The sequence below is a fragment of the Lissotriton helveticus genome, chromosome 10 (assembly GCF_964261635.1).
Source record: "Lissotriton helveticus chromosome 10, aLisHel1.1, whole genome shotgun sequence".
Taxonomy (NCBI): domain Eukaryota; kingdom Metazoa; phylum Chordata; class Amphibia; order Caudata; family Salamandridae; genus Lissotriton; species Lissotriton helveticus.
This window is the reverse complement of record NC_136071.1, coordinates 1,140,342,618-1,140,370,332: the sequence shown is the minus strand read 5'-3', so window position 1 is coordinate 1,140,370,332 and position 27,715 is coordinate 1,140,342,618. Positions and strand designations below refer to the sequence as shown.

At 43.7% G+C, this 27,715-nt stretch overlaps 1 protein-coding gene across 2 annotated transcripts in view; it reads left to right on the top strand.

Annotated features, from left to right (window-relative positions):
• Nucleotides 1–27,715, top strand: part of RBMS3 (RNA binding motif single stranded interacting protein 3) — a 1,517,465-nt gene that overhangs the window by 1,478,016 nt on the left and 11,734 nt on the right. For both annotated transcript variants that reach the window (XM_078663941.1, XM_078663942.1), the window contains exon 12: nucleotides 21,113–21,193. In XM_078663941.1, coding sequence (XP_078520067.1) covers nucleotides 21,113–21,193 — 81 coding nt within the window. The remainder of the gene's footprint in view (nucleotides 1–21,112; nucleotides 21,194–27,715) is intronic.

Sequence of the window (27,715 nt, the reverse complement as noted above, 5' to 3'; positions counted from 1 at the left end):
TCCTCTATAACCATCAGAGGACAGCTCGGTGGGTTTTCAAGAAAACTTCGTTCCAAGAAAGTTTGCGCTGCCGACAACACATCCCAGGGACCCATTAGTCCATGTGCCACCGCCAAGGCCATAATCCTTTCGTCAGAACAAACCAACTCGTGAGCAATGATAGGACTCATCAGTTGATCAAAATCGACGTCAGCAGATATTGGTCCGCAGAGACACAAATCAATGGCCCAAAGGAACTCACAGGTCAGGCAGCGAAATACAGGCTGGACACAGGTGAAATAGGAGAACCGAAAAGATAATCCAAAAGCCGTGCTTAGAGTCGCCAACGGCAGTGTGCCATAATAATCAAGCATGCGGTTGCGAAACCGCGTCAGTAGTAGCTGTGCGCGGACTTGCACAGGAAGGGCATCCATATTTAAAAAGGCAGAAAACCACCAATGCGCCAGCCGCTAAAGCAAGTAAAAACGGGAACCCTCCAAATAAGGATGAAAAAATAGAATGGAAGAAAGCAGGGATGACTCCAAAAATCTTCTCAAAGGAAGTCACGAGACCACCGCTAACAACTTTAAAAAAATGTGCTAGGCCCGTTGTGGAGGATGCGTTAAAGATAGAACGGACCATGGCTCCGAAATGCAAGGGCAAATCAGTGTTTAAAAGAGCCTGAACCTCCGTGCGGGTGTTAGCAATGTGAAGCACGAAAGTTTCACGGGCCGAGCTCAAGGCCACCTCTTTCTGGGACAATAGAGCTCTTATTCTAGCCATGCCGCTGAATTCTGCTCCCAAGGTCGGTATCTGTGGCCAAATGGAAGACTCCCTATGTTCACGTGTGGGAGGATAAAGAACATTTCTGCAGCAAATAACTCGCTCACTAACTGTTACTATGAAAGCTATACCTTTAATTAAACCACAACAGTTTTCATTATTGAGCATTAAATAACTACCATTCTCTAACAATTTAAACGTGGGGATGATAGCAGGAACTGGCGTGCCCTGTAAAACGCAAGCCATATTCGGGCGGTCCTTGTTACATGAACCGTGTAATTGTATGTGTCTGCACATTAAAGAATGATCTGGAGTCTCAGTACACTCATCCCCTGTTAGATAAACCTCTTGGTCATCCTTGAAACATCTGTATGTGTATGGGAGTGACCAGACCTCATGAAGAAAACCGCTACCTAAGGGTTCAAAACGACCTATTGGCACATATTTCATACAATTTGAAAACTTATATAAAGCAAAAGGCAGTGTTATTAAACCGTGGATAAGCCACGTAGCAGCAGTGGATTCTGCCACAGAAAAAGGTAAAGATTCCAACCTTTCAATATGTAGCATAGAAAAGGAAGCATCACGCATTGAAAGCAAGCGTTGTTTGTCTGTCAAATTAAACGGTGCAAATAAAGAAGAAACGTTCATGTATCCCCAGGGAACTTTACCCATTTTTAGAGTCTGTAGTGTCCATGCAAACTGCATGATTGAACGTAATTGATTTTGACCATGGTATAATACAGACACTTCATCATGCACAATATCAACAACAGACGTCACAATATTATCTAATGTGTAAATTCTCGAGGAAAGCACGTTAATGCTATTGTCAACCACTGCAAGCACTTTCTCAAGATTTGCCTGATCAATAGCCCTAAGGCGTGAAGCAGCCTCAATCTGTGAGAGTTTCCAAATTTCATTGTAAACACCATATAACCATCTTTTCGACCTGCCACTAGCTGGGCCCTTAATGAAATCATTCAAATCCACGTCTGCATTCAGTTTGGAAAGGTGATACTTAACCGCAGGTAAAGTTGAATGTTTCAGCCAAGCTTGACACAACTTGCCAACAGAGTAAGAAGTGACAGTATGACTCAAATCAAAACGGGGATCAGATCTAACAGTCTTAAAACCGTCAGTTATATTTAAAAATCTTTTTTGGCAAGAATCAGCACTACGGTGCCAAAGCAGCCAACCCTTGGGATTCATACTGGAAATGTTAAAGGAGGAATTCAGAAGCAGAGCCTGTATTTCTCTAATGGACAATTTAGTAAAATTACTCCAATTCTCATATTCCTCCAACTCCGGGAAAGACGGGGTGTTCAACCTTTTAGATGTAGCCAATCCAAAGCATGTGGTCTGGGAAATGGTATCATTTAAAAACCACATATGATTTGGGATGAGACATGCACGGTGCAAAGCCTCAGTGCCTTGTACCTGCCAGGCCCTTGAGCCCCAAACTGATTTAAGGTCTATGGTATCCTTCCATAACTCATACCCTCCAGTAACTAATTGATCCAGAAAGGCTTTTGAATATAACAATTTTGTATTTGTAAGTCGAACCTTGGACTGTGGCTGTTTGTGAAATTTAAAATAAAAGGAGTCGGGATTGGACTGATTAAAGTCAGTGAAATAAGTATACTTTTTAAGAAACGTTTCTGAACTCCCTTGTGTTGGTGCTGGGCAATGTTCCCACTGAGTAAAATTAACCGCATCCCTTCGGGAAGATGTCTTGTGTAAGAAGTGATTGCCATAATGTTGGTAACAGAACAATTCACCATAATTAGCAGATTCTAAATATAAATCCTCAGCATCAAAAGCAGCATAATATTTCAAATCAGAAAACAAACTCTCCACAGCATTAACATCCCAATCATCAGAACGAATGTTTTGTTTCACCACATCCCCCATATTAACTCTTAGTACATTAGGGACATTAACGACTTCCGTTGGGCCATGAATCTGAAAACGAACTGCATCCCACGCGATTCCATCCAGAACAGGCCACGCTGTGATGTTAACCAAAGTCAAGTCTCTTTTTAATCTATGTGTAGAATGTGAAGAGGAAAGCGGGGCCAAAGTTCCATTTAAATGAGTAATGCAAGTTCTCTCCTCGACATAGTGTCCATTCATAATTCGGAAAAAATAAAACACAAAACCAATTGACATAAAAAGGTACAGTGAAAAAAGGACCAGCCAAATGTATATCCAAGGAGGTATCAAAAAATGTTGTTTAAACAGGCTAGCATATACTGCAATTTTAGAGGGTTTATTCGAGGCAAGGGAAGCAGAGTCAAATGAAAATCTGGATTCCGTGGCTAAACGAGCTTGCAGGTCAGGCATGGACAAATCAGTGGGGTATGTATAGTCTGTCTCATCAAGGTTAGTTCCTGGTAAATTATTCAATAATGGACTGGAAACAGCAGGTAATTCGATGGCCACCTCAGGTTCATTATTAGAAGCAGTGGGCATAATTGAATTTCTCACAATGGAAGGACAGGAAACAGCCGGTGTCATGCTAAGAAGAATCGGCCACTCTGTGTATCTTGACATTGTCAATAGAAATAAACCTGTTTTCCTTACGACCCGGAAGTGGTGGTAAAATGACTGTTCTTGTGCCCTTCACTCCAAGCACTGGGACCGGAGCTCGATAGGAGGGACCAAACTCTTTCTTGTTGTCGATCTTCTCTCGAACCAGTTCTCCAACTTGGGGTAGCCAGCCAACTACCGGGATCTGCAACGCATCATCCGATGTGGAGGGCAAATGTTCCTTTGCAAGAGTGTCTCTCGTCTTTTGTAGATTCTGTAAAACATTGCAATGTTCATCTGCGTCAAAGGAAGTGGCGCGAACCACCGAGTCTAGACCGTCAAGGTCAGGGACGAACATCTTGATGCCAAAGAGCATTTCGTATGGGGTCCGCCCACCCAGAGACCTTCTAGGGAGATTATTAAGAGCACGCTGCACGCCATATAGGTGAGCCAGCCAGTTTCTGCCAGTGCCTATAACTCGGGCTGTCAAAGATTGCTTTAAATCACGGTTCATTCGTTCAACTACACTATTACCCTCGGGTCTGTAGGGTGACGAAAACTTGACTTGGACCCCCATCGAAGTCATGGCATCCTTATACGCCTTAGAGGCGAAAGCCGGACCCTGATCCGAATGGAAGGTACCACAGGCAAAAATCCCTATAAAGATACGCAAATCTCTGATGACAGTCCGGGAATCAGCGCTGCGATGTGGCCATAACCACACAAAGCGTGTGCATGAGTCAACTGCTACTAAGATGTATTTATACGCAGTATCAGATGAAAATGGACCGCAGTGATCTAAATAAACACAGCCTAGTGGTTTATTAGAAATGTACAACTGTGTCTGAGGCGGACGCGTAGCAGTTGAAGGTTTAATCTGCTGGCATATGTCACACAGAAGGACATAATCACGCGTCTGTTTGTACAGTCCCCGCCACCAGAAACGTAATTGTAATTGAGTTACAGTGGCCGAGACGCCCGCATGCGCAGACGCCACACCCTCATGAGCCGCTGTAATCAAGTCTGCTCTGCGATCCGTGTTGGGAATCAGCCGTTCCCCAACATCAGGAATTGTCACAAAAGGAACCTTTTCGGGACTTAAGTGGTATTTATACTTCGAAGGGAATCCCGAAGGATGTTTACTTCCCTTCTCAGAGGCAGCAACCGCTGCCAAGATGTCGCTATCAATCTTGGTTTTAGACCTAGTAACTGCTGCAACTAAGTAAGTAGATACTGCTGATTTCGCCGCTTCATCAGCAAGCGAGTTGCCAAGAGCGTGTACTCCCACGCGCTGATGACCGAGAGTATGAATCACATAAACGAGTGGCAACATAGCCTTAAGCTCTGCCACTCGAACCCAGATCATTTTATGTTTTATTGTGCTACCCTTGGAATCACGAAAGTCATTTTGAATCCAAAAGAACAAGTTTTCATTGTAAGACTGGACACAGTAGTAAGAATCACTTACAATTAGAGTAGTAACACATGGATCTGCGTACTCCAAAGCCAGTAATAGAGCACGAAGCTCTGCCAATTGTGCAGTGCAATCGCCCAGGGGCAACGTGTGTACCTCCCTGGAAATGAACTCGTCATTCAACATAGCACCGACCACAATGGCGCATGCGGAAACGTAGGCATGTTTAGAGCCATGCGCAACCTGCGCCGACCCATCAGTGTAAATGATGCAATGGAAGTCCTCCAAAGGTCGCATCGCCAGAGGAGCAGGATGAACGAATTCATACTGCAAGTACTCCTGTGACCGTAAGGAGGCGTCAAAAATAAACATGACATCTGCGGATGACAATGACGCAGCCCACTGAATCCACCGAGGGTGTAAAGCCTTTGAATTTGGTACACTGGCTTTCGTGACTGCCTCTAAATGAGGACAGGGTGTTACCACTAGCATGCGTTTCCCCTGTGACAGAGCGCGTTCTTTTAGAATTGCCATCTGTACAGCAGTTAAAACCTTTTCTATGGTGGGAAACCGCATCTCAGCCGAGGTGTACAAGTGTGACTTGTAAGCAATAGGTACTGTGTCACCTTCATTAAAAGTGAGGTAGGTGAAACCCACCGTCCCAGGAATTATTCTTATTACCAGGTTGGTGTGGTTATCACGAGTCAGTAAATATTTAGAAGCGAGCAGATCAGCCTGCAAGGATTGCAGAATGGCTGAATGCTCAGGCAGCCAGCATGATTTTGAGAAAGTCGGTTGTATCAAAGCATACAGAGGCTTGACACGCTGGGCATATTCCGGAATGTAAGTTCTGCCGAAATTCAAAAAGCCCAGTAAGGATTGTAATTTCTTCAGTGTTGTTGGTGCGCGCAATTGTGCGCACTTCTCCAAGAAGTGAGGAGCCAAACCTCTACCTTCATTGTTGAGCTCATAGCCCAAAAACAACACTGTGTGTTCAGCAATGTGCGATTTTGCAAAGTTGAATTTGTAACCCATGTCTGCGAAGTTGCAAACAAGAGAATTTACACGACACAGATGCTCCCAAATATCGTCGTCTGTGAGATATATGTCATCTACATACGAAAAAGCATCCGGGTCGAGTGCCTCCAGAATAGAGACAATTCGAGCGGTAAATACACCAGGACTATTCTTGTAGCCCATTGGAAGACGCCGGAATTGCTTTTGGACTCCAGCGCTTGTAAAACTGGTCCATTGGGAGCTAAAGCTGTCTAGTCTGTGGGCATAAAAACCATTGGATATGTCAAGCGTTGTCTTGAAACGCTTACGCACTAGACTATCCACTAGGGCAGAGCCGTGGGTATTCTGTACTGCACAGTTACGGCAATGCGAGTTCAAATGCCGGTAATCCAAAACCAAACGATATGATCCGTCAGGTTTATTCACAGTAAAAAGGGGATTATTCATCGGTGACACACACGTTTCAATAACTCCCTGATATTCCAATTGTTCAAGGATTTCCGCGACGGAAGATTTTGCTTCACGCCGAATGGGATATTGAGGTTGAGGCTGCGGCTGAGACCGCAACGGAATTTCGTGGCAAGGCGACAATTTATCCCAACCACATTGGTTACGGTACAGAGCCGGCGCGAGAGCCCGAGCCCACTCTTCTGCAAAATGCTGCGCATGCTCTTTCGAGACAGTGTTCGCGAAACTGGGTAGGATTACCTCCTCCCCTCGCGGCGCCGCGAGCACAAAAGGTGGGGGCCAGTCAGCCTCCGAAAGTAAAATATCATATGTAGAAGACAGATTCTCCCAAAATACACCTTTAATGGTACGCTGTATGTCACCTTCAATTAACAGGACAATTTCATATAGTCTTTCAGGGGGAGCAAGTCTCGTATCCGCTGTTTCTATCACAACGTAGACTTCAGTCGCTGTCACCCTCAGTAGTGGACGCAGCGCCTCTCTGACTATTGTTATCTCCGCCGCGCTGTCCAGCAAGGTCAGAGCCCACGTCAGATTCCGAAGCCGCGTTCTCACTATCTGTGGCATATCGATGCGCTGTTAAGGCTGCGACTTTCTTTTTCGCAAACTGCGGACGCCTAGGCGTAGAATCCTCCTGCTTCACTGCGCCGTCCGTCTGGCGGGACTGACCACGTCCTTGTTGGCCACCACGTCCACGTCCACCCCCTCCTCCTCCACCGGTTTTCTGGGCCGATGTGTCCTGAAAGGAACGAGGAGAGCGTTGATCAGAACCCTGAAAACGATCAGGTGATTTAATCATCGCGCGGTCGCGCAAATCATAAACTTTTTCGGATGGCGCAGGAGCTTGTATTGCAGGAAAAGAACCCTGAGTCTGCATTGTCTGCTTCCCCTGTGTCTGTTTTTTAGGCCAATTTTGTTTCTTGGACTTGGGCTGGGCATCTGTCACTGCAGATTGTACCAGTGGTTGTTTTTTCTCCTTCACTGGAAAATATTTCAGACCTCTACTTGTGCGGCCAATCGTTTTATAAGCGGCCACCACAATCTTTGCTAACTGGCGGGGTTTGTCGGCATCGGGCAGAGCAGCCAAAGCATTCGACACCTGAAAGTTAACTGCATCTCCTTTAACATTGGAGAGAATGAGATCACTTACAATCTCAAAAGAACCACACAGGCGCATACCCAATTCAACCGCTGCCTCTGGACCGTGATCATTCTGAACACGTCGAACGATTTCAGGCAGGGCAGTCATAGACGGGGTGCCGAAGCACCTTGTATAAACTGCCGCAAATGTTTTTCCCCAGCTGTCACAGTCAGCAAGTTCAGGAGTAATATCCTTCGGGAGAGTAATCGTCAACATTCTATGTTTATCAGCAGGAGTGGAATTCGGAAAAACCGCTTCCAGTTGATCAAACTTCTCTGCTAGCCAGAACGGGAAGTCATCGTTGTCAACAGGACGCGCACCAAAAACCGAATTTACCATAACAGGATTGAGACGCATTCCGCCTCGTTCCATGGGAGCGGCCGCACCCCCCTGGGGACCACCAGGAAGATGTCGACCGATGTATTGCACTAAAGCACGAATCACGGAAATGGAAACTACATGCAGCCTGCGAATTTCTGCCAGGGTACAAGCCCCGTGATTCGGGTGCGGGGTAAAGCCACCCAGCGCAGGCCAATTAGTACCTGGAATTGAGAGTGGACCTAACCTCGCACGGGACAAAGAGTGGGGGAGGGCGCCATCAAACCAAACTCGATGCTGCCAATGATCAATAGGTATTTCCAAAGCCCTGTATGGCGTATATTCAGCCGGGACATCCGAGGCGGTGTAGGAGTGGTACAAACCAGAATTAGCGTCCACAGCCGGAAACGTAACCCAAGAGTAAAACAACTCGTAAGGAAACGCCGGATCTGCACTTACCACGAAAATCACAGCCATCCCATCTACTGGGACTTGGTATGTCTGAAGATGGTTGCGTATCGCTACGCGACTATGCTGCGCAATAGCCACCGCTGCCGCCATTACAGAATGGAAACAAGAAAACACAAAGAATACTTTGTAGCACAACTGGGTAGTAATTCAAAGAAACCGTTTGAGTAAGAATCAAGCTTGAATAAAGACCTATTTCAAAAAATAGGTAGGTTTCACCAACACCCCGTTTTCCGGAAACGGATGTGAAGGGGTTAAGGCATGAATGATAAACTACTCGAGTGTCATGATATAAGACCACCGAAACCGTTGGGCGCCATGTTGCAGGGTTTCTGTACTCACACAGAACTGTGCACAGAGGAGTGGAACCTCGGCAAATTAGGGTGTCCCAAAACGTACCTTAGCAACCAACTCACCCCTTACCGAGCTAGCTACAGTGTCTCATTGGACATATCAAACACCCAATGTTTAGACAAACCAGAACATGAACTTACAGTACCTCAGGGTACGTGGGACTCATGAACACTCTTTCGTTATATTATCATTACAAACCAGAACATGGAGTAAAGAAGACACATGTGCATTTGAAATGTTTATTTACTAATGCCGTCTTCTCAGGCGCAGTATCTTTGATAATACAAGTATACTTATTATCAGTAGCAAAATTATCAGCATAGTTACTAAGACATAAAAAGCGAATGGTGACAGCATGTTAACATGCTGTAATGAATAAGAGTTAACAACACTTATATCTCACCCTCCCTAACACATATATTATATTATTATCTAAGAAGGTCTCTTTGGGTTGTTTTAGGGCGGGCCCATACCTTAGTGTCCTAGCATGAAGGAATCACATCAGCATACACCAGCTCTCTCTGCATGTGCACCGCATCAAGTGTGTTAACAATTCTCGTGCAAAGCAATATCAATCCCGCCTCAAGCCCAAGTTGGCAAAGGCTGCACTTGTGTTATGACTATGAAGGCGTGGAGATCAGACCTCATAACAATTCCATATCGTGTTGCTCCTGAAACTTCAGCACTCTCCGTGCAGACATGTTTTATTAAACAAAGCAGATATCAGAGCAATAACATATTATTCTCACATTCACCACGGCAAACTACTAGGTTGAAAGCTAAGTCAACAAATGAGGGTCGTGTGCAGAAGTTGCAAGAAAGGAAAAATGGCGTTTAAATCTCAAACGTACCTATGCTAACTTAACACGATATAGGGATATATAGGAGTTATACAACACCACGACCCGCCGAGGCGGGGAATTGAACCTGGTCCCTGGCCAGACTTCTGCAGCAGGGTCTGCCGCTCTAACCATTGAGCCACACTTCTCCATATTCTGAAATACTTACACAGTTCAACTAAATGTTGTGTGCTAGGAAAAAAAACATATTTCCTTCATAAATCCCTCACTTTGAAGTCAAAGAAAGCAAAGTAAAAAAGCGCCGTTTGAGGTCAGTCTTTGAATGCACAGCAAATATGACAAGATAAGAACAAAATTTAAAGGCCTGTTTACAGAAAGGGAGTTCGTGGAAGAATACAGTAAAAACGGTTCAGGCAGCAGGAGGGAACTGAACCTCGATAACATAATGCAGATAAAGCCAGCAAATGCGAGTTACAACCCACAAGCCAATGGTAAGCAACAGGGGGAATGCATTCCTAGGTCAACTTTCTGAAAAATACCCAAGATGTCTTTAGTAAAACAGACGAGCTGTGAGCTGCGAGCGGGCAGCCTCATTCTGTCAATTTTCACATGCGTGGTGCACAAAACGTTTTTATTCTTTTACTTTAGCCCATGCTACATAGCATTGAGGATGCTGTGCAGTGTGGCTAAAAAACATCGACAAAGCTTGTGAGTCACAAAGCCGAGACCTATTGTCTTTGCTATTGCATGCTGTGAGCTGATGGTACTGCACACTTCATAAGTGCTGTACTCAGGGCTCGAGTCGGGGTACCACGTGGGTGGACGGCGTCCCCCCACTTATTTTACCGGGGGGACGCCGCCCCCCCTGCCAAACAGCTGGACTTCACTCTTTGGCCTCTCTGGGGCAAGGAGCTAGGCTCCTTTCGTGACGTCACGTCCTTTCGTGACGTCACTTCCGGTGACAGCGTCCCCCACGCTTCTTTTTTTACGACTTGTGCCCTGGCTGTACTCTCCTTTAGTAATTCCATTATTCTGCGGAGTGAGTGTATCCTGTGATAGCTTTAACTCCATTTCCATTGAACGCCTCCAGCCACCTTTCCGGTAAACCTTTGCAGCGGCCTTCTCCCAGCATGCCGCGCGCGGATCTCAGCAGGACCCTTTCATTTGTTCTCCCTCAGCCCATTGATTACGAACGCCACAGACTTCCGGCCCGCGTCCCCCAGTCATATACGTTTTCTTCCTCGGGGATCTTAATCAGAAGAAGTAATGGCCTTTCGCTTTTCTCATTAGCAAAATGGAAACACACCATACCCAATCCATTAGCCATGCTCCCTTGTACTAACAGCTGGGGAGACGTGGCCGCGAGCCAGGGGGCGCGGACTCACGACCACTTAAGGTATTTCCGAGAGAAGTGAGGCCGCACGCAGGAATCTTTCAACCTGAAGCTCGTCGGGTGTTGTTGTGAGACTCCTGACTCACAGGCTTTAGGAGGCCTATTGACAGGGCTTTAAGTGGGCCGGGTCTCACTGAGTCTGAGCACCGGCAGTTTTTTTAAGGAGGCCTCGAAACGGGTCTCTATCGGGCTGTTTTGTGCCCTGTCACAGGAGGTCCGTTTTTTCGAGCGTTATAGGGGAAGGGAAATCCTTTAAAGAGAGTCATTTTCTCTCTGGATTTCTCTTCTCGTTTTGAAACTCAGGAGCAGCAACATTGTTGTGGCGTCACCAGGGATTTATGTGGAAGCTTTTTCATTATTATGTACAAGCCACACTTGCTGCTTGTTTATCCTATGCATCTAACAACTATTGACAAAGCCAATGGTCCTGACTTGTTGTAGGTATGATATTACTTGTTGTATCATATATCTGGATGCAATGACAGAAACAACAAAATACCAGTTGGGCGGCACACTCTGGTAAGCACAAACCTTTGGCTTTCGTGCTTTAAGCCACGCCCTTAATTAAATTGGCAACGCCCCCTTGAGAGACCCCCTAGTGTTTTCATCCCACTTAAAGCCCTGCCTATTGATGACTCTGGCAAAGAAACACGTCAAACTTCCGAAGCGGCAGGCCTTTCAGTCCTAAAATCTCTTTCTTTTGCAGAGGTTTCTCGACATTTTTATTTCCGATTTAGACAAATGCATACACAAATTCATATGTGTTTTTTTGCATATGTGCTTGCCATCATTGGGTTGGAAGTAAACATGGATGGATGATAATTGAGTAATGCGATTGGTCATGGTGCTATGCTGCCTGAAGTTTGGAACCGGTGGCCCTGGGCTGCGGATTGGCCAAAGTTGAAGTAACATATGCTATTGAGTGGGGAGCAGGGTACACTCATCTTAATTACCTCAGCATCACTTGAGGTGATACCAATTGAGGACATGTTTGGGTGCTATACGAGCATGTTATGATGGTTTATCTACAGAATATTTCATAAACACAAAACATATACTTCATAATATGCGTTTAGTGCTTTAATTATGCTCATATTTAGATCCAAACAGGCTGCAAATATACACATATTTATCTCTCCCTCTCGCTCTCTCTCTCTCTCTCTCTCTCTCTCTCTATATATATATATATATATATATATGCACATATGTATAGTCATAAAATGTGCACGTACACATGCTAATACACAGACACATAGCATATACTTTGTAAAACCATCCACAGGCATAGACTCTTTACTTATACACACACACTTGGTATTTGTACATGTGATCTTTGTTCACAGAGTTCAGGTACACACTCATACACCCCGTATAACACCGCACGCACTCTTTATATATGCATAGTTTAACACAAGACACAGTCATGCACTGATTTTGCACATGCACGATGTATGTTCTCAAGAATCTAAAAATAATCGCGCATGTAATAGGTACAAAAACTCCTATGCAGAGTTCCTGTAACTCCTGAGCCAGGGCTCCAGTAGTGTTGACAAAAGGCTGTGATGGGGTCACTGGATGGATTCTGTTTGGTCAATAGTAATTCTAAAGCAGATCTTGAAGGACAGGAAAACCCCAGATGTTAATGGAAAAGAGGGTAAAAGTGTGATTTGGCCTCTCCTCTTAATACACACATTTCATAGACATACATGCTCGGACACTAAGGGCCTGATTCACAAAAAGGTATAAAAGTGCATTCAGAGATTTCCCCTCCTGCTTGAGCACACATTTGTGTTTTCCTGGACTTTTAAAGCTTAGCACAGCTCTTCCTGGAAAGCTGTGGCAGTCATGGGTTTCCTGGCATCCTGCTGCAAAGATCGTGTGATTTTTCCATGCGACAGCATTTTCCCCATGCAGAATTGCCCCTTCACTACACATTGCTTGAGATTTACGCCTGTGCAATATTATATGTGTGGGGTAATATTATGCACGAGTAAATTGATTTGGGCTCGAAGATCACCTTTTGTGAATGCATTGCTGGCATATGATCAAGGTATTTGCAGACGTAATGTAATTTTGAGTGTGCAAATGCCTTTATATGCATGCCTCATGTATACTTGTATATCATGTTCCCACTCCCAGAGGAAAGGATTCCCTGAAGTAAAGTGTGCACTCTGGGGGCTGAGACAGCCCTGACCGAGCCTCATTGTTAGACTTTTTAATCCCCACTGAAGTCTTGCGTGTCATAGTGGAGCAGAAATAATGCTACAGTATTCCGATATATATACCTAGCATTTGAATTAATTGGCAATATATCCAGTGGGGAAATCAATTTATCCAGTGGGGGAAGCAACTCTGTAAAAACGTTCTCAGTTTTTGCTCTATTTCATTTTCCAGTTCAATTTTTCTTTTCCATAGTTGTCTTTTTTGGATCACAACGTCTCAAGTCCATCACTCTGACATCTCAAAGTATTGCTTCCATCCCACCTCCACGCTGGTTGGAACCTATATCAATACGTTTGTATCGTCAGTCATCTTTGGAGGCTAGCTACTCTAAAAATCTGCAATTGGTTTGAGATATAGATAGGACTTGACACAAAATCCAAGATGGCTCATGTAAGCAACCATGGCAAAGGAGCTGGGGAAGCATCCTGACTGTGCAACGCCCACTCCCTGCCTCTGCAGGGCTTTCACTCATGGTCAAGATTGTACAACAAAAGAATGATATTATGCATGAGCGAATCTCTACACAAGTGTACATTTGGGGTTTTGTGAACTGCAAGAGTAAATTTGGACTCATGAAACAAAGCATTTGCACGTGCAGCTTGAGCTGCACACTCAGAGGTGCAAGTTTTTAAGTGCGCAAAATATTTTGTGAATTGAGCCCTTGGAATCTAAGACTAGTGACAGACAGCCTTCTGGCTCACTCCTAAAGGAGCACAGTGACACATTTGGAGGCATTCTGAGGGTGCTGTGAATTATTCTGGGCAGAATGTGTCCACCATGTTGGACCAACCCCTCTCTACTCATGGCATTGTGCGTACGTTTGTGGCACATGTCACTGGCGCCTGTGCCCATATTGCCACTTCCAAGCCATCTAGTAGCCAAACCCTGCCAGAGGAGTGGAGAGAGCGTACCTCTGTGATCGTAGAATGGCTGGTGTGGAGATCAGTGATGCACGACACAAGCTTAGGTATTACTTGCCCAGAGTGGACCTGATTTATACAAATGTTGGGCTCAGAAAGTACGTTTCTAGTCCATGTCCAGCTAGGCGAAAACTTTCTCCACGTTGATTGTTCCCTTTACGTCTTACAACTTTGACTTCCATCTCATTTCAATAATAGTCTTTACCAGGTGTAGGACATTTAAAAGCAAATGTGGCCAAATTTCAAGATCTATAGCACATACGGGCGTCTGCCTCTCTCTCCTTGTGGAGAAGGGGAGGGGTGGTTGGAGAAGGCTGATGCTGTACAAGTTTGTTGCATGGCTACTTGTACATTGTGAGTGCACCACAGGTGAGGTGTATCCCACCTGTAAGTTAGCCCTCGAGTCCAGGAGGGCTCGTAGTGCTAGATTTCCCTACAAATATTTAAACAAATTAAGTTTAGCCAGGCTTAGGAACATCGTGGAATTGTGCTGCTAATTAACAATGCAGTTGTTTCTGCATTATACATATCATTTACATTAGCCACATTTCTGCTCACGTCCTGTAAGGATTAGACAAAATGAAGTGCCTTCCAACATTTTTTGTGTAAATTATTTGCCCTAGAAGTGCCAGAAGATCATTTCTAAATGTTTATGAAAGTTCAAAATGTTGCACTTTTTTTGACAATCTAATCTGCATTGCATTTCCTTGCCCACTATCCTGGACGGCTTTTGAAAGAACTCTGCTATGTTGTTCTGGGTATTTATATTGTAAACATGTTTTGTAATTTTTTGACAAATTGCACTCGTAAAACATGTCGTCTACATAACCACATAGAGTCTTCTGTACACTATACGTTGCGGAAATGTTTCAGTTCCACTTAGCATTGGTAAATTGTACATATTGCATTACACAGTGCAAAAAAAAAAGTAAAACCCCAGAAGCTTTTACAAAGATGAGTACGTTAGCGCCACCTGGTGTACTGACTGTTATCTAGTTTCAAAGAATGCCAGGGACTCGGACTGGCAACACAAAAGAGCATTCAACCTTGTCATCCATCCTGCTCCTCAAATTAACCTGCTGATGACAGCCACTTTTCTCTTGCAACAAGCCGCCTTGAAGTCCCATTTCTCCAAGACTGATGGAAGGGAACATGTGCAACTAGCTACAGATTTCACCTATCTATATCTTGTTTGTCAGGTTTGCCGTGCTGTTTGAGCGCCACGAGACGTGCAACACATACTGTGGACCAGTCAGCCTCTGTTGTGTTTGAGAGAAACGTTTGAGGAAATTCAGCAACATTTGCATCGAAATAAAAAAATAATTCCCATTCTTATTGTAAGAAAAATGACATTTCTGTGAAGCCTTCATTGTTCAGCACATGTTGTTCTGATTGTACTAACGATATGTGACAGGACATCCTTGACTGTTTCCTCTGTCACACCTTGTTCATAGACATCTGCCTTCTGGCTTAGGGGAGGTTGTGATCTAGGAAGCAGTTTATCTAGAATGACAATGTTCATTCCTTCACTGAATGGAAAACCGAGATTGCATCACCGACAAAAAGGTGTGAAATATCTGCATGTCTCTAGGTTGCCTTTCTTGACCAGTGGCAAGCATTGATTTGAACAAGAATATTGGTACTTAGCAAAAGTAAGCGAAAGACTTTAAACTCTGTTTTTGTGCTAAAAACAACAAAAACACAAATAACAGTTTTCGAGCACGTTTACCCTAGCACCCTGGAGGCGTCATGGCACTTATGAGCATATGTTTAGTGTTACTCTACTCAATGTCATTTCATCGACCTTAGAAGGATGAAAAGCAGAGTGCAAACACTAGTATGAGGTCTAACAGACCCCTAGAATATATGGCTTAGTTCAATGAGCCACCAGACTCAACAATAATTTCACAAATTTGAGATATTAGGTCTAAACAGTGTTATAGTCTAACTTTCTGTGAATTAATTTATAAAAAACATTGTCACCAAAACGTTTAGCTGATACTGAGTAAGCCCCATGCGGCTGAAACAAACCAGTTCACTACATATGACGAACTAACAGAAATAGAAAAATCCTAAACAGTTTCAGTACACGGGCGTTGGTTACAGAATCAAACTCAGCAGAAGAATATTAGCATAAGCAATAGTTGTGAAAAATGTCACCTGGAACATTATTATTTATGAGTGGGCTAATACACATCTCTTTACATTTTACATACCTGAGCTTGTCCAGTCACAATGTTTATTTTTATGTCAGGACAAGAGTCCTGTTTCAGCTCACGTCCCTGTTCAGAGCTCTGTTGTTTCACAGGCAAGGTCACACTATACAGGATCCTGTTCATCCATCCATCCACCCATCCATCCATCCATCCATCCATCCATGCATCCATCCATCCATCCATCCATGCATCCATCCATGCATCCATCCATCCATCCATCCATCCATCCAAACACCCATCCATCCATCCATCCATGCATCCATCCATCCATCCATGCATCCATCCATCCATCCATCCATGCATCCATCCATGCATCCATCCATCCATCCATCCATGCATCCATCCATCCATCCATCCACCCATCCATCCATCCACCCATCCATCCATCCACCCATCCATCCATCCATCCATGCATCCATCCATCCATCCATGTTTAACGCGTAACACCGTCAGCCTCACCCATCAAACTTAAACCCATCAGAGATACACCATCGTTCACCGCACTGACCAATCAACTCTTCCAACTGAAGCAGATTCCGGCCCACGTTGTACACCTGAGAACCACCTGTAAGTCACCACTGGACTATGAAAAGGGCTGCTTTCTCATAAAGGTTGTGGATTGTGCACTGTACAAATGTCCAGGGGGGCTCTGCAAGAGATCTGGGATGAATCTACCAGAGATCTTGGTGGAGTCTACAAGGAGATCTGAGTGGACTCTACAAGGAGATCTGAGTAGACTCTACAAGGAGATCTGAGTGGACTCTACAAGGAGATCTGAGTGGACTCTACAAGGAGATCGGGGTGGACTCCACAAGAAGATCTTGGTGGGCTCTGCAAGAAGATCTAGGCGAGCTCTACGAGAGATCTGGGTGGACTCTACAAGGATATCCGAGTGGACTCTACAAGGAGATCGGGGTGGACTCCACAAGAAGATCTTGGCGGGCTCTGCAAGAAGATCTAGGTGAGCTCTACGAGAGATCTGGGTGGACTCCAGAAGAGGTCTGGGTGGACTCCACAAGTGTAGTGTAGTTCCTATTTCCCTTATAGGTTCTGTGCATTGGAATAACATACACGATAGGCTTGGCATAGGACTGGGGTCAGTGTGCTCCTATCATGTATATTAAACTTAATTACTGTGTACCAGCTAGCTCAGAGGCCACTAGAAACTTCTTGAAGACAAGAAGGGAATAGCTTCTGGTAACCACATAACATAAGACCCTGATCCCACAGGATCGTGGAAACAATATACTGCTTTTCAATCAGTCACTCATCTCAGAGAAGTACATAGAAGAAACAGTCGGGTGTGTTTACAATAGAATTTATTGCACAATTGTTATTCTAGTACTGGTTATAGGTGCTGCCACAACTGTTGGACAGTAGCAGAGAATTATGGCCAGCAGTGCAGTTAAATAAAAAGGCATTGTATAGTTCTACCATTTTGCAATAGTAATGAACTCATACATGAAATAAAGAATGCATTAAGATAAAGCCTATACCCCTATGATGCCTAACTAGATGTACCTAAGTGTACCTAGCATGTGTGTAGGTCTTAGAGAGCCAAGAATCCCCTAGGATTTAGTCTAACCCCATTACCTTAGTGGGACTTCATCCTGATCTCAAGCTGGACCCTCCAGGATGGGTGGATGGACTTCTGCCAGCTGGAGCTGTGGCATGACGCAGGTTGCAGCGTCTCAGGTCAGAGTGTCGGTATGGAAGTCTTGGTCTCCTCTGCTTTGCTTGGGCAAAGGGAGGTATATTTATACCTGATAGGTGGCTTGGAATGTTGGTATTGACGTAAAGTCAGTCAGAGGAAGACGTCAGGAATGAACCCTTAGGGAATAGTGTTTCATGCATATTTAATGAGTTCTTGAAGAAATCAATAATCCTGTGCTAGGGAAAATCCCAAGAGCTTAAGGGTCTATTTCTAAGAATTCGTTGTGACTTAGGTTAGTCACTGTTGGACATGGAGATGACATATTTAGGATGGACTGTCTTCTGCGCCCAGAGCACACATCAGATAAGGGACATCCTCTGTTGCTCGTTATTGTGAAGGGAGGGCTAATGTAGGTGAAAGGGCCTTAAGTGGGTGAAAGGGCCTTAAGTGGGTGAAAGGTCCGGCCTGTCTTTGTGGCACGAAAAATGTGTGCCTCTGAAACGGTGCAGCTATGTTAGGGCCTCAATCTAACACATAACACAAGAAGATCTTGGTGAGCTCTGCAAGAAGATCTGGGTGGCCTCTACAAGGAGATCTGGGTAGACTCTACAAGAGATTGTGGTGGACTGAGGAAAAGCAGCCCAAATTACAACCGATGCCCAGGCTGCTGGCACAAGACGCCTCTTAGTTCCCTTTCTGATCAGTTACCAAATAAAGAGACAGGCGCTGGAAGCGGGAGTGCAAGAACAGAGTTTTATTTCTCATGAGGAGAGCCTGTCATTTCGGACATACGCACAATGTCTTCAAGAGGTGCTCTAACAAGTTTCTCTGAGGCTCCGTCTTTTATATACAGGTTTATGGTGCGCAAACATTCCTTATTGCAATAAAGAAACTTTGAAGTACGAAAAGGCACGTTTAGAATCCCAGCTTCAGGCCTATTCCCACACCCGTAGCTCGGATGTCGTTTCCCCTCCCAAATGTAACATGTGATTGTAATCTAGCAGCCGGACATTCCAACAGGACACGAGGGCAAGGGGGGGTGGTCAGATCTAAGGTTGGGCAGGCGATAAGATCGGGCACTTCAGTTGGTGTATCACGCTTTGCTATGCGGACCAGGAGGGGGTACATCCATGAGGCTTTGGTTTATGACTTGGGACCGGGTCGAGAGGCCAGGTGTAGCCGGGGGGGTCATCAGAAGAGGGGAAGGGTGTTCCTGGGAGGAATGCAGGGGGTGTCGGTCAGGCAGGGGTGTCATTTTTAGAGCAGGGTCGCGCAGAGGGAGAGGGTTTTATGGCCTATGCATGGGAGAGCGGGGTGTTCAACGGGAGGGGGGTGCTGGGGATTGTAACAAACGGGCAGAGAGGCCTTGGTGCCTAAAATGGCTGTCGTGTACGTGCGTGCGTGGGCCTATGCTAGCGGGATGATGCGGTCAATGCTTCACGGTATTCGTTCTGCTTACAGCGAGGGGTATGGTGAACACAAATGAACGCCGCTTATGTACATATACATTATTATTTTCCACAGGACTCCACAAGAAGATCTTGGTGGGGTCTGCAAGAAGATCTGGGTGGACTCCACAAGGAGATCTGGGTAGACTCTACAAGAGATGGGGTGGACTCCACAAGAAGATCTTGGTGGGCTCTCCAAGAAGATCTGGGTGGACTCTACAAGGAGATCTGGGTAGACTACAAGAGATAGGGGTGGACTCCACAAGAAGATCTTGGTGGGGTCTGCAAGAAGATCTGGGTGGACTCCACAAGAAGGTCTGTTTGGTCTCTACCAAAACATCTGGGTGCTCTCTACAAAAAAACAAACCTGAGTGGACTCTACTAAAAGATCTGAGTGGACTCTACTAAAAGATCTGAGTGGTCTCTACTGCAAGATCTGAGTGGACTCTACTGAAAGATCTGAGTGGACTCTACTGAAAGATCTGAGGGGACTCTACTGAAAGATCTGAGTGGACTCTACTGAAAGATCTGAGTGGTCTCTACAAAAAGATCTGAGTGGACTCTACTGAAAGATCTGAGTGGTCTCTACAAAAAGATCTGAGTGGACGCTACTGAAAGATCTGAGTGGTCTCTACAAAAAGATCTGAGTGGACTCTACTGAAAGATCTGAGTGGTCTCTACAAAAAGATCTGAGTGGACGCTACTGAAAGATCTGAGTGGTCTCTACAAAAAGATCTGAGTGGACTCTACTGAAAGATCTGAGTGGTCTCTACAAAAAGATCTGAGTGGACTCTACTGAAAGATCTGAGTGGACTCTACTGAAAGATCTGAGTGGACTCTACTGAAAGATCTGAGTGGACTCTACTAAAAGATCTGAGTGGTCTCTGCAAAAAGATCTGAGTGGACTCTACTGAAAGATCTGAGTGGTCTCTAGAAAAAGTTCTGAGTGGACTCTCAGGGAGATCTGGGTGGACTGTACAAGAGATCTGGGTGGATTCCACAAGTGTTTCTCAAGCAGCCTTCCCATATCGGTCAGGGAAGTAGAAAAATTACTTAGCTCAGCCATAATGGGGCATAGTCCGAAAACATGATAGTCCCGAAAGACCTTTAGAAAGAGGCATCCTGTCTCTTCGAGCATACAAGTGGTGAACTTGTGAGTTAAATGTATCATCTTTTTCCACAAACTCCAATTTCTGTCATGTACTTTGTGTGTGATGGAGATGAGCATGGCCTTGGTGAACCATGCTTGGATTGCATGTGGGTGCAGGGGCTAAGGCAAGGCGAAAAGCACGTTCTGGTCTTGGCATTAGCGATGGCGTCCCTTGAGGATGTAACAAAGCACAATGATGTAAGAAGTTGCTTTTAGAATCTTACACAACACAGATGATGAATCCCAGAAGAGCAAACTCAGCCTTTTGTTCAATGTCAATAAAATATTTTGATTTAACCACATCGCTGCGGCGACTATTCCGCCGCAGCGCTAAGGAGGCAGGGGGGCCGCGCGGCGAGCGCATGCTGGTGACGGAACCGCTCCGTCACCAGCCGCGGTTGAGCTGTGCTCATGACGGAGCGGTTCCATCATGGCCCCGCCCACTCAATAAAACACGCCGCGCAGGCGCGAAATCAGCACCGCGCAGGCGCGTCGGGTGGGCCATGACGGAACCGCTCCGCCATCAGCTCAGCGCCACCGCGGCTGATGACGGAGCGGTTCCGTCATCAGCACGGAACCGGTTAAGTTGAATAGTAGTAACATCATTTATTAGAAGGACTGTAAATGAACATAACACTGGGGTAGGTAGCACTATATAAAAATGCACTCTTTTGAGTTGTGTGGTTGAGGCAGATGTTTCTCTGATAGTCCAACAGGAGCCACCCTTGAATGGCTGATGACAAGTAACATCATACAGAGAGCATCACTGGACTATTTATTGTACCTGCCCTGAGTGATATTGACTGATACTGGTATCTTTGTGTTTCTTCCCAGTACATGACTGCTGCTGCACCTATGCAAGGGACCTACATCCCTCACTACACTCCTGTGCCTCCAACAGCTGTACCTGTTGAAGTAAGTGTGTTCTTTCAGTCCATCAAATTTCTCACAACTGTGGGTATTCTACTGCAATATTAAGTTTTAAATATTCCTCTTCAAAAAGATTGAGCCGGAATATGGACTACCACATTATTTTGAAATATTGTGAAAATAAGTGATACATATGTGAGTATAGATTTACTATTCTTAACTCCAATTACATGTACCGTGACAATATATACATATATTCCGGATATTTAGATGTGGAGTTAAGAATAGTAAAGCTCTACTTATCCTCACAATATTGTGTTAGTATATATAGGTCCCGATTCTCAGAGGTAAACTTAGACAACTTACACCAGTAATAAAATTACACTTGTTGTTTGTAAATATCAACACAGTAGTAAAGTTACGACAGCAAGTGTGAACTTATGCAAAAGTGTCAGCTTACCTTTGTGAATCAAGCCTTAAATTGTAGCCATTGTAATTTTGTTGGACTATATATATGTTTTTTATAAACAATTTTGATATGCAACCTAATCACGAAGGTTTTGGAGTCGAACGCTAGAGGTTTGTAATCACATATCAAGCTTTACCCCCATATTTGAAAGAGATAGTGAAATACAATGCTTTAGTATGTGAAAAAAATGAGATAGCAAAGTACAAAAAAGTTGTGTAAATCCCAAAGCTCCAAATCCGAAAGAAGGCTTGAATTCAAGAAAGGTGATTCATGCATTTAGGGTCTGCTGAAGTTTTTTTAAAAGCCGGAACAGTTAAGAGGATGCACACACTTTCAACCAGTGTCCCTGCTGATTCTTGTTTTAGTGGAAAATCTTTATTTGAAACTTCTTGTTTTTAAGCTCCCATCCTCTTGTTTTGCACAGCATGTTTAAGCAGAAATTAATATCCATAGCTAGGTAGTTTGATATACTCATTATACTAATCTACATATAATGAATTTAAATGGAAATCATTCACCTACACTTTGGATAACCTGAAAATCCAGCCTTCCTGGACACTGATTGGTCACCGCTGCAGGAGACCATGAATGCCGAACCTTGTGACACATCTGCTTTAATTCCCACCCTCAGCATTTGCCAGATGTCTCATATTTTACAAGATAGTCAACAAAGCCTTTATAAAAGCTCCCAGAAGAGTGGTGGGAAAGAAATAGCGATTAAAGTCTGTGATAAAGCAAATATCCTGCAATTCTACCGTGTAATTTGACTGATAAAAACACAAGATCAGCTTAAACATTTTAAAACTGTTTTCTTCACTTCAGCACTGTTTCATTATTGTTTATAAAATACCCCCCACTTTTTTCACTCACTGTGCTTTTCATTTGTGCAGTGTGGCATTTCAAATTGCTTCTCTACACATGTTCACTAGTAGTTATAAAAGGTTGCCTTTTTCTTTCACTCGATTTTAATTTGGCATAGCACTTCACGTTACATACAAAACTCGCGTATTTTTGTACCTCACAGCCCCCCTTGATTTGGTAACAGTTACATGAGGGTTTGTTTTCTCCATGCAGGAGAGGACACTTGGATAAAACAAGCAGATTGAAACAGGCAAGACATTTGTGCCAGGATTTGATGGGGCGGGTCATTGGTGGCTTAAGCCGGATTAGTTTAGCTCTGATGGTTAAGAGGGGTGGTTTGAGCCCTGACCAGGAGCTCAGGGGGTCCCTTAACAAGGAGCTCGGGATATGGGGGTTCAAGCATGCCCTCCTCTCATTGCTAGGTGGGAACAGCTACATGCACTGTGGTGTATCTTCATAGCCGTGCGTCATTGTACCCAGCTTAGGGTACTTGAGGGAACAGCTCGTAGAGGCAATAAAAGATTGAGGCTGACACCCTGTGGGTATTCTGGATCAGGCAGAAGAGGTCAAAGGCTATTCCTTTCCCCCTCGGACCCGTCCGTCAGAGTTTAAACCTGGTGTCATACATTCTGTTTTTTTCTAATGTCTGAGTGTAAGGCTTACAAATGCAATCCCCTGCCCCAGTGGAGGTGTTAGCACCTGCATTCCTATGGCTTGGGGGTGGAGACTAGCCACTGAAGTGACAAGGAATGGAGATAGGGCTCCCCTTAGAAACTCACTGAGGGTCTTGTGAGGAAAGGGCGGCTGATTATTTGTTCTTTCTGAGCACTGCAGGTTTGGGGATGATAAGTAAGATGGGCGAGGCTGCAGTTTCTGTTGTTGAAGGTGATGAAGTTTCTAGGTTGGGGCTCTCATTGTGTGTGTCTCCTTACTGCTGCAGCACGGTTGATTGACAGCCCGATGCAAGATCTCACTCTTCATTGTGTTAAGTTGTGGGTGTTCCAGATTGGAGGCAGCCACAGGGATACCTTCCCTGAGAAGCATAACTTTACGCAAGTTCACTAAAACAGTTTTCCTCCATCTTCTCTGATCATCTGAGGAAAAGGGGTGGCACATATCTATCACAACCATTTAAAGTACGTTCCTGATTTGTGCTTTCCTTCCATTGGATTTTATGGAAAAATGAAACCACATTCATTTGAACTCTTCTTACCCACGAGTGATGGTGAGGTGTGTGTTGTGGCCTACAATGATATTGCAACAAATGCAAATAATGGTATTTCTTTCCGCAGGCTGTGCATGCTGTTTCAAAAAGCCTCCACAATATTCCTATAAACATTGCATGAAAACGGACTTTGACTTAAAATTTCCAATTTTCAACTCCCTTTTTCTTTCAAATAACTCTCTCCTACCGTTCCGTCCTCTGCATGCCTCCTCTCTCTGATCATAGCCTACTTGAAGTCGCATGCATGTTTGCTGTAAACCCTATGACTGTATCACTACATATTTCCCACTCCTCATTTCAAGGATCACAACCTTTCCTTAAAAAGTCTTACCCCTACAACCGAACAATATCTAATCACCTGTTGCTCCTTGATCAAAACCACCAGCCAATGCATGAATTCACATATCCCCCTCTTCCACTAAATTGCAAGACTAAATCCAATAATCAAACAATACTACTGTTGTATTCCAAATAAGAGGAAAAAAGAATAAGATCCAAAAATAGGAGTTTATTAGAAGAGCACAGTACAGATGTTCACAGCAGAAGCTCCCAGCCAGAATGCCTCAACAGCCCCATTCTAAATGATGTAACACAACTGTAAGGCATGAGCCATGGATTGAAAATATACATAGGATTAAAAGGGAAACACAATTAAATGGGAAACATGGAATATAACACATCTCTTCTCTTACAAAAAACTGATAAAGACTAAATAATCAAGTAACATCTATTCTACACTTAGAGACACGTCTCATATTCCAGACCTGTCCATCTTGGGTCACCACACTATTATTATTAACCTTCACAATCTTTACAGGTCTACTAAATTTGGGTTCATGCTCAAGAAGAATTCCTGGTTTACGAACTCTAACAAAATTCCCAACTACTAAATCAGGAACTTTAACTTTCATACGAACATCATAACTGTTCTTGCTTTTAAGTTGCTTCTCTTCCACTCTCTTCGCTACCTCCCCCATGTTTAACTGAGGAATCTTGTTATCAACCATCTTTTTAAACCACCAAGGACACAACTTGGAAACCGGATCCCTACCTTTTAACAAACTAAAAGGAGAAACTCCAGTGGTGGTATGGGGAGTTATACGGTACAACCACAATTTGTCCCTCAACTTATCCATCCGTACGACACCAAATGTTCTTGCCCATATTATATCTTGTTTGAGAACTCTGTTGTATCTTTCCACTTGACCATTACCTTGTGGATCATAAAGCGAAGTGGTAACATGTTTAATATTATGTAGACTCAAAAATTCACCCATTTCACAAGACTTTAATTGAACACCATTATCCGAAATGATAACCTCCGGACATCCCTCTCTGGCAAAAACTTCCTTTAAAAACACAATGACACATGAGGAACCAACTTCACTTCCGGCCACTTACAGTGGTAATCCACCATAACAATCGCAAATCTTGAATCTCGAGGTAAAAAATTAAAAGGTCCAGAAATATCTATTCCAACCTTTTCCCAAGGATGATCAGGCCACTTAACAGGGACAAATGGAGCAGGATTACACCTAAGAGACTTCTCACTGTTCACACACTCAGGACACTCCCTAACAATTCTATCCACAAGCCAGGCCACCAAAATAAAGATCTAATAAGCCTCTTCATAGAAGACATACCTAAATGATTCTCATGACTCAGATTTAAAATAGTCTCACGTAGGGATACAGGTGGAGTACACTTACCCTGCTTATAAACAAAATCACCTTCCACAAAAATCCCATCTGATACTTTCCAAAATGGTAACAACTCATCCGAAATATCCTTCCTGGAAGGCCAACCAAAACCAACAAATTTAATAATATCTTGCAAATTTTTGTCATCTTCCATAGACTTCCTCCATAACTCTTCAGAAATGGCAGAATACTTATCAGACATTACTTCAGAGAATGTTGCTACAACTTCCTCTTTACAGGAAACCTCACTCTGATCAAACAGAAGACGTGATAAACAATCCGCCATGACATTCACTTTACCAGGAACATATTCCACTGTAAAAGTATATTCTTGCAAACGTGACATCAACCTAGCAATTCTAGCAGTGGCATTCAACCCCCCACCAGGAGCTAAAATGGTAGTCAAGGGTTTGTGGTCTGTTTTCAAAACAAAACTTGTCCCCCAAATATAGTTTCTGAAGTGTTCAACACCCCAGACACAAGCTAATAATTCACGTTCTATAACAGCATAACGTCTTTCCGTAAAATTTAAAGTACGTAACGCGAATGCTACATTCCACTCATCCTTACCAGAGCACTGCGATAAAACACAACCTAAACCATAAAGACTAGCATCCACAGTAAGAACACAAACTTTACCAACACTAAATGGTTTGAGAGATGGAGCACATACCATTTCTGTTTTAATGTTTTCAAACGCTTCCTGTTGAATCTTACCCCACACAAACTCCACATTCTTCCTGGTGAGTTCCCTCAATGGCTCCATTTTTGAAGCAACATTTTAATGAATTTACTATAGTATTCACATAGTCCTGTAAAGGATAATAACTTTTCTTTGCAATCTGGGGCTGGAGCTTTTAGTATAGCTTCTACAAGTGACCTTTTTGGAACAACACCATCCTTAGACACTGTATGCCCTAAGTGTTCCACAGATTCTTGAAAAAAATTACACTTGTTTTTTTTTTAAAGTGAGACCATGTTTTTTTTAAATTTCACACACATTATCTAGGTGTTCTGCATGTTTTGTCACATCAGGTGAATAAATCAATATGTCATCCTGAAAACATTTCACACAAAAGTCCATTTGTTTGAAAAGATGGCACATGGACCTTTGAAAAACAGATGCTGCGGACGCCAGTCCAAAAGGCATCCTTTTGAACTGGAACAACCCTTGTGGTGTTATAAAGGCAGTTAAATGACGAGACTCTTCTGCTAATTCTATCTGATGATAAGCCGACCTGAGGTCAAGGGTCGAAAACACAGTAGCACCCCCCAACAAACTCACAACCTCATTTATATTTGTTAACGGATGACGGTCAATTAAAATACTAGCATTCAATGCTCGAAGATCCACACAGAGCCTTAAAGAATTATCAGCTTTACGCGCCAAAACAATCGGAGAAACCCACTCTGATGACTCCACTTCTTCAATCACCCCTTCATCCAACATACCTTTCAATAACTTTCCAAGTTCATCCCTCACATTTATAGGTTCATTTCTAAGTTTTTGTCTAACAGCACATACTCCTTTTTTGAGTTTGATTAAATGTGTGAAACCTTTCAATTTACCTAATGTGTCAGAAAACACTTCTGGAAACTTTACCTCAACCAAACTTGGTTCCACACCATTCTTCATAACACTTACAAAATCACTGTTGTCCAACATCATCACAGGATCCTTATTGCGTGGATTTAGCATGATACCTAACTTCCACTGATCCTTCCATCCCAACACATTCACACCTTTCTTTGCTAGATACAACTTAATAAAGGCAGTCTTCCCCTTAAATTCAACATCTGGAGCAACATATCCAATAAAATCGATAGTAGATCCATTGAAACTTCAGGCAGAAATATCCGGACTAGACAGATCAGAAATAGATAAACATTTTCCAAATTTTTAATCAAAATATGTTTCTGTTATAATGGTCCATGGCGAACCCGAATCCGCCATGAGTTCCAAAAACACATTCATAAATTTCACGGTACATTTAGGCGAACTTAACTCTTCCTCCGTATTAACAGAAGACACATCCACAATAGAAACAACCACACCTTTCTCCAGACCAGAATCTTCCTCTGCTAGGTCTATACTCTTTACAGCAGACACATTCTTGTACCTAGAATAAAAAATTATTTTGCTGTTCAACAACCCTTCTCCTTTCGTCTCCGCACGCAACAGCAACATATCCCACTCTGCCACATTTACTACACTCCTTACCTATGGCAGGACAAAACTTAAATGATGCCACATGACTGTTACTTCCGCACCTAAAACAAACAATGTTTTTGGAATCTTTAGAAAATTGTTG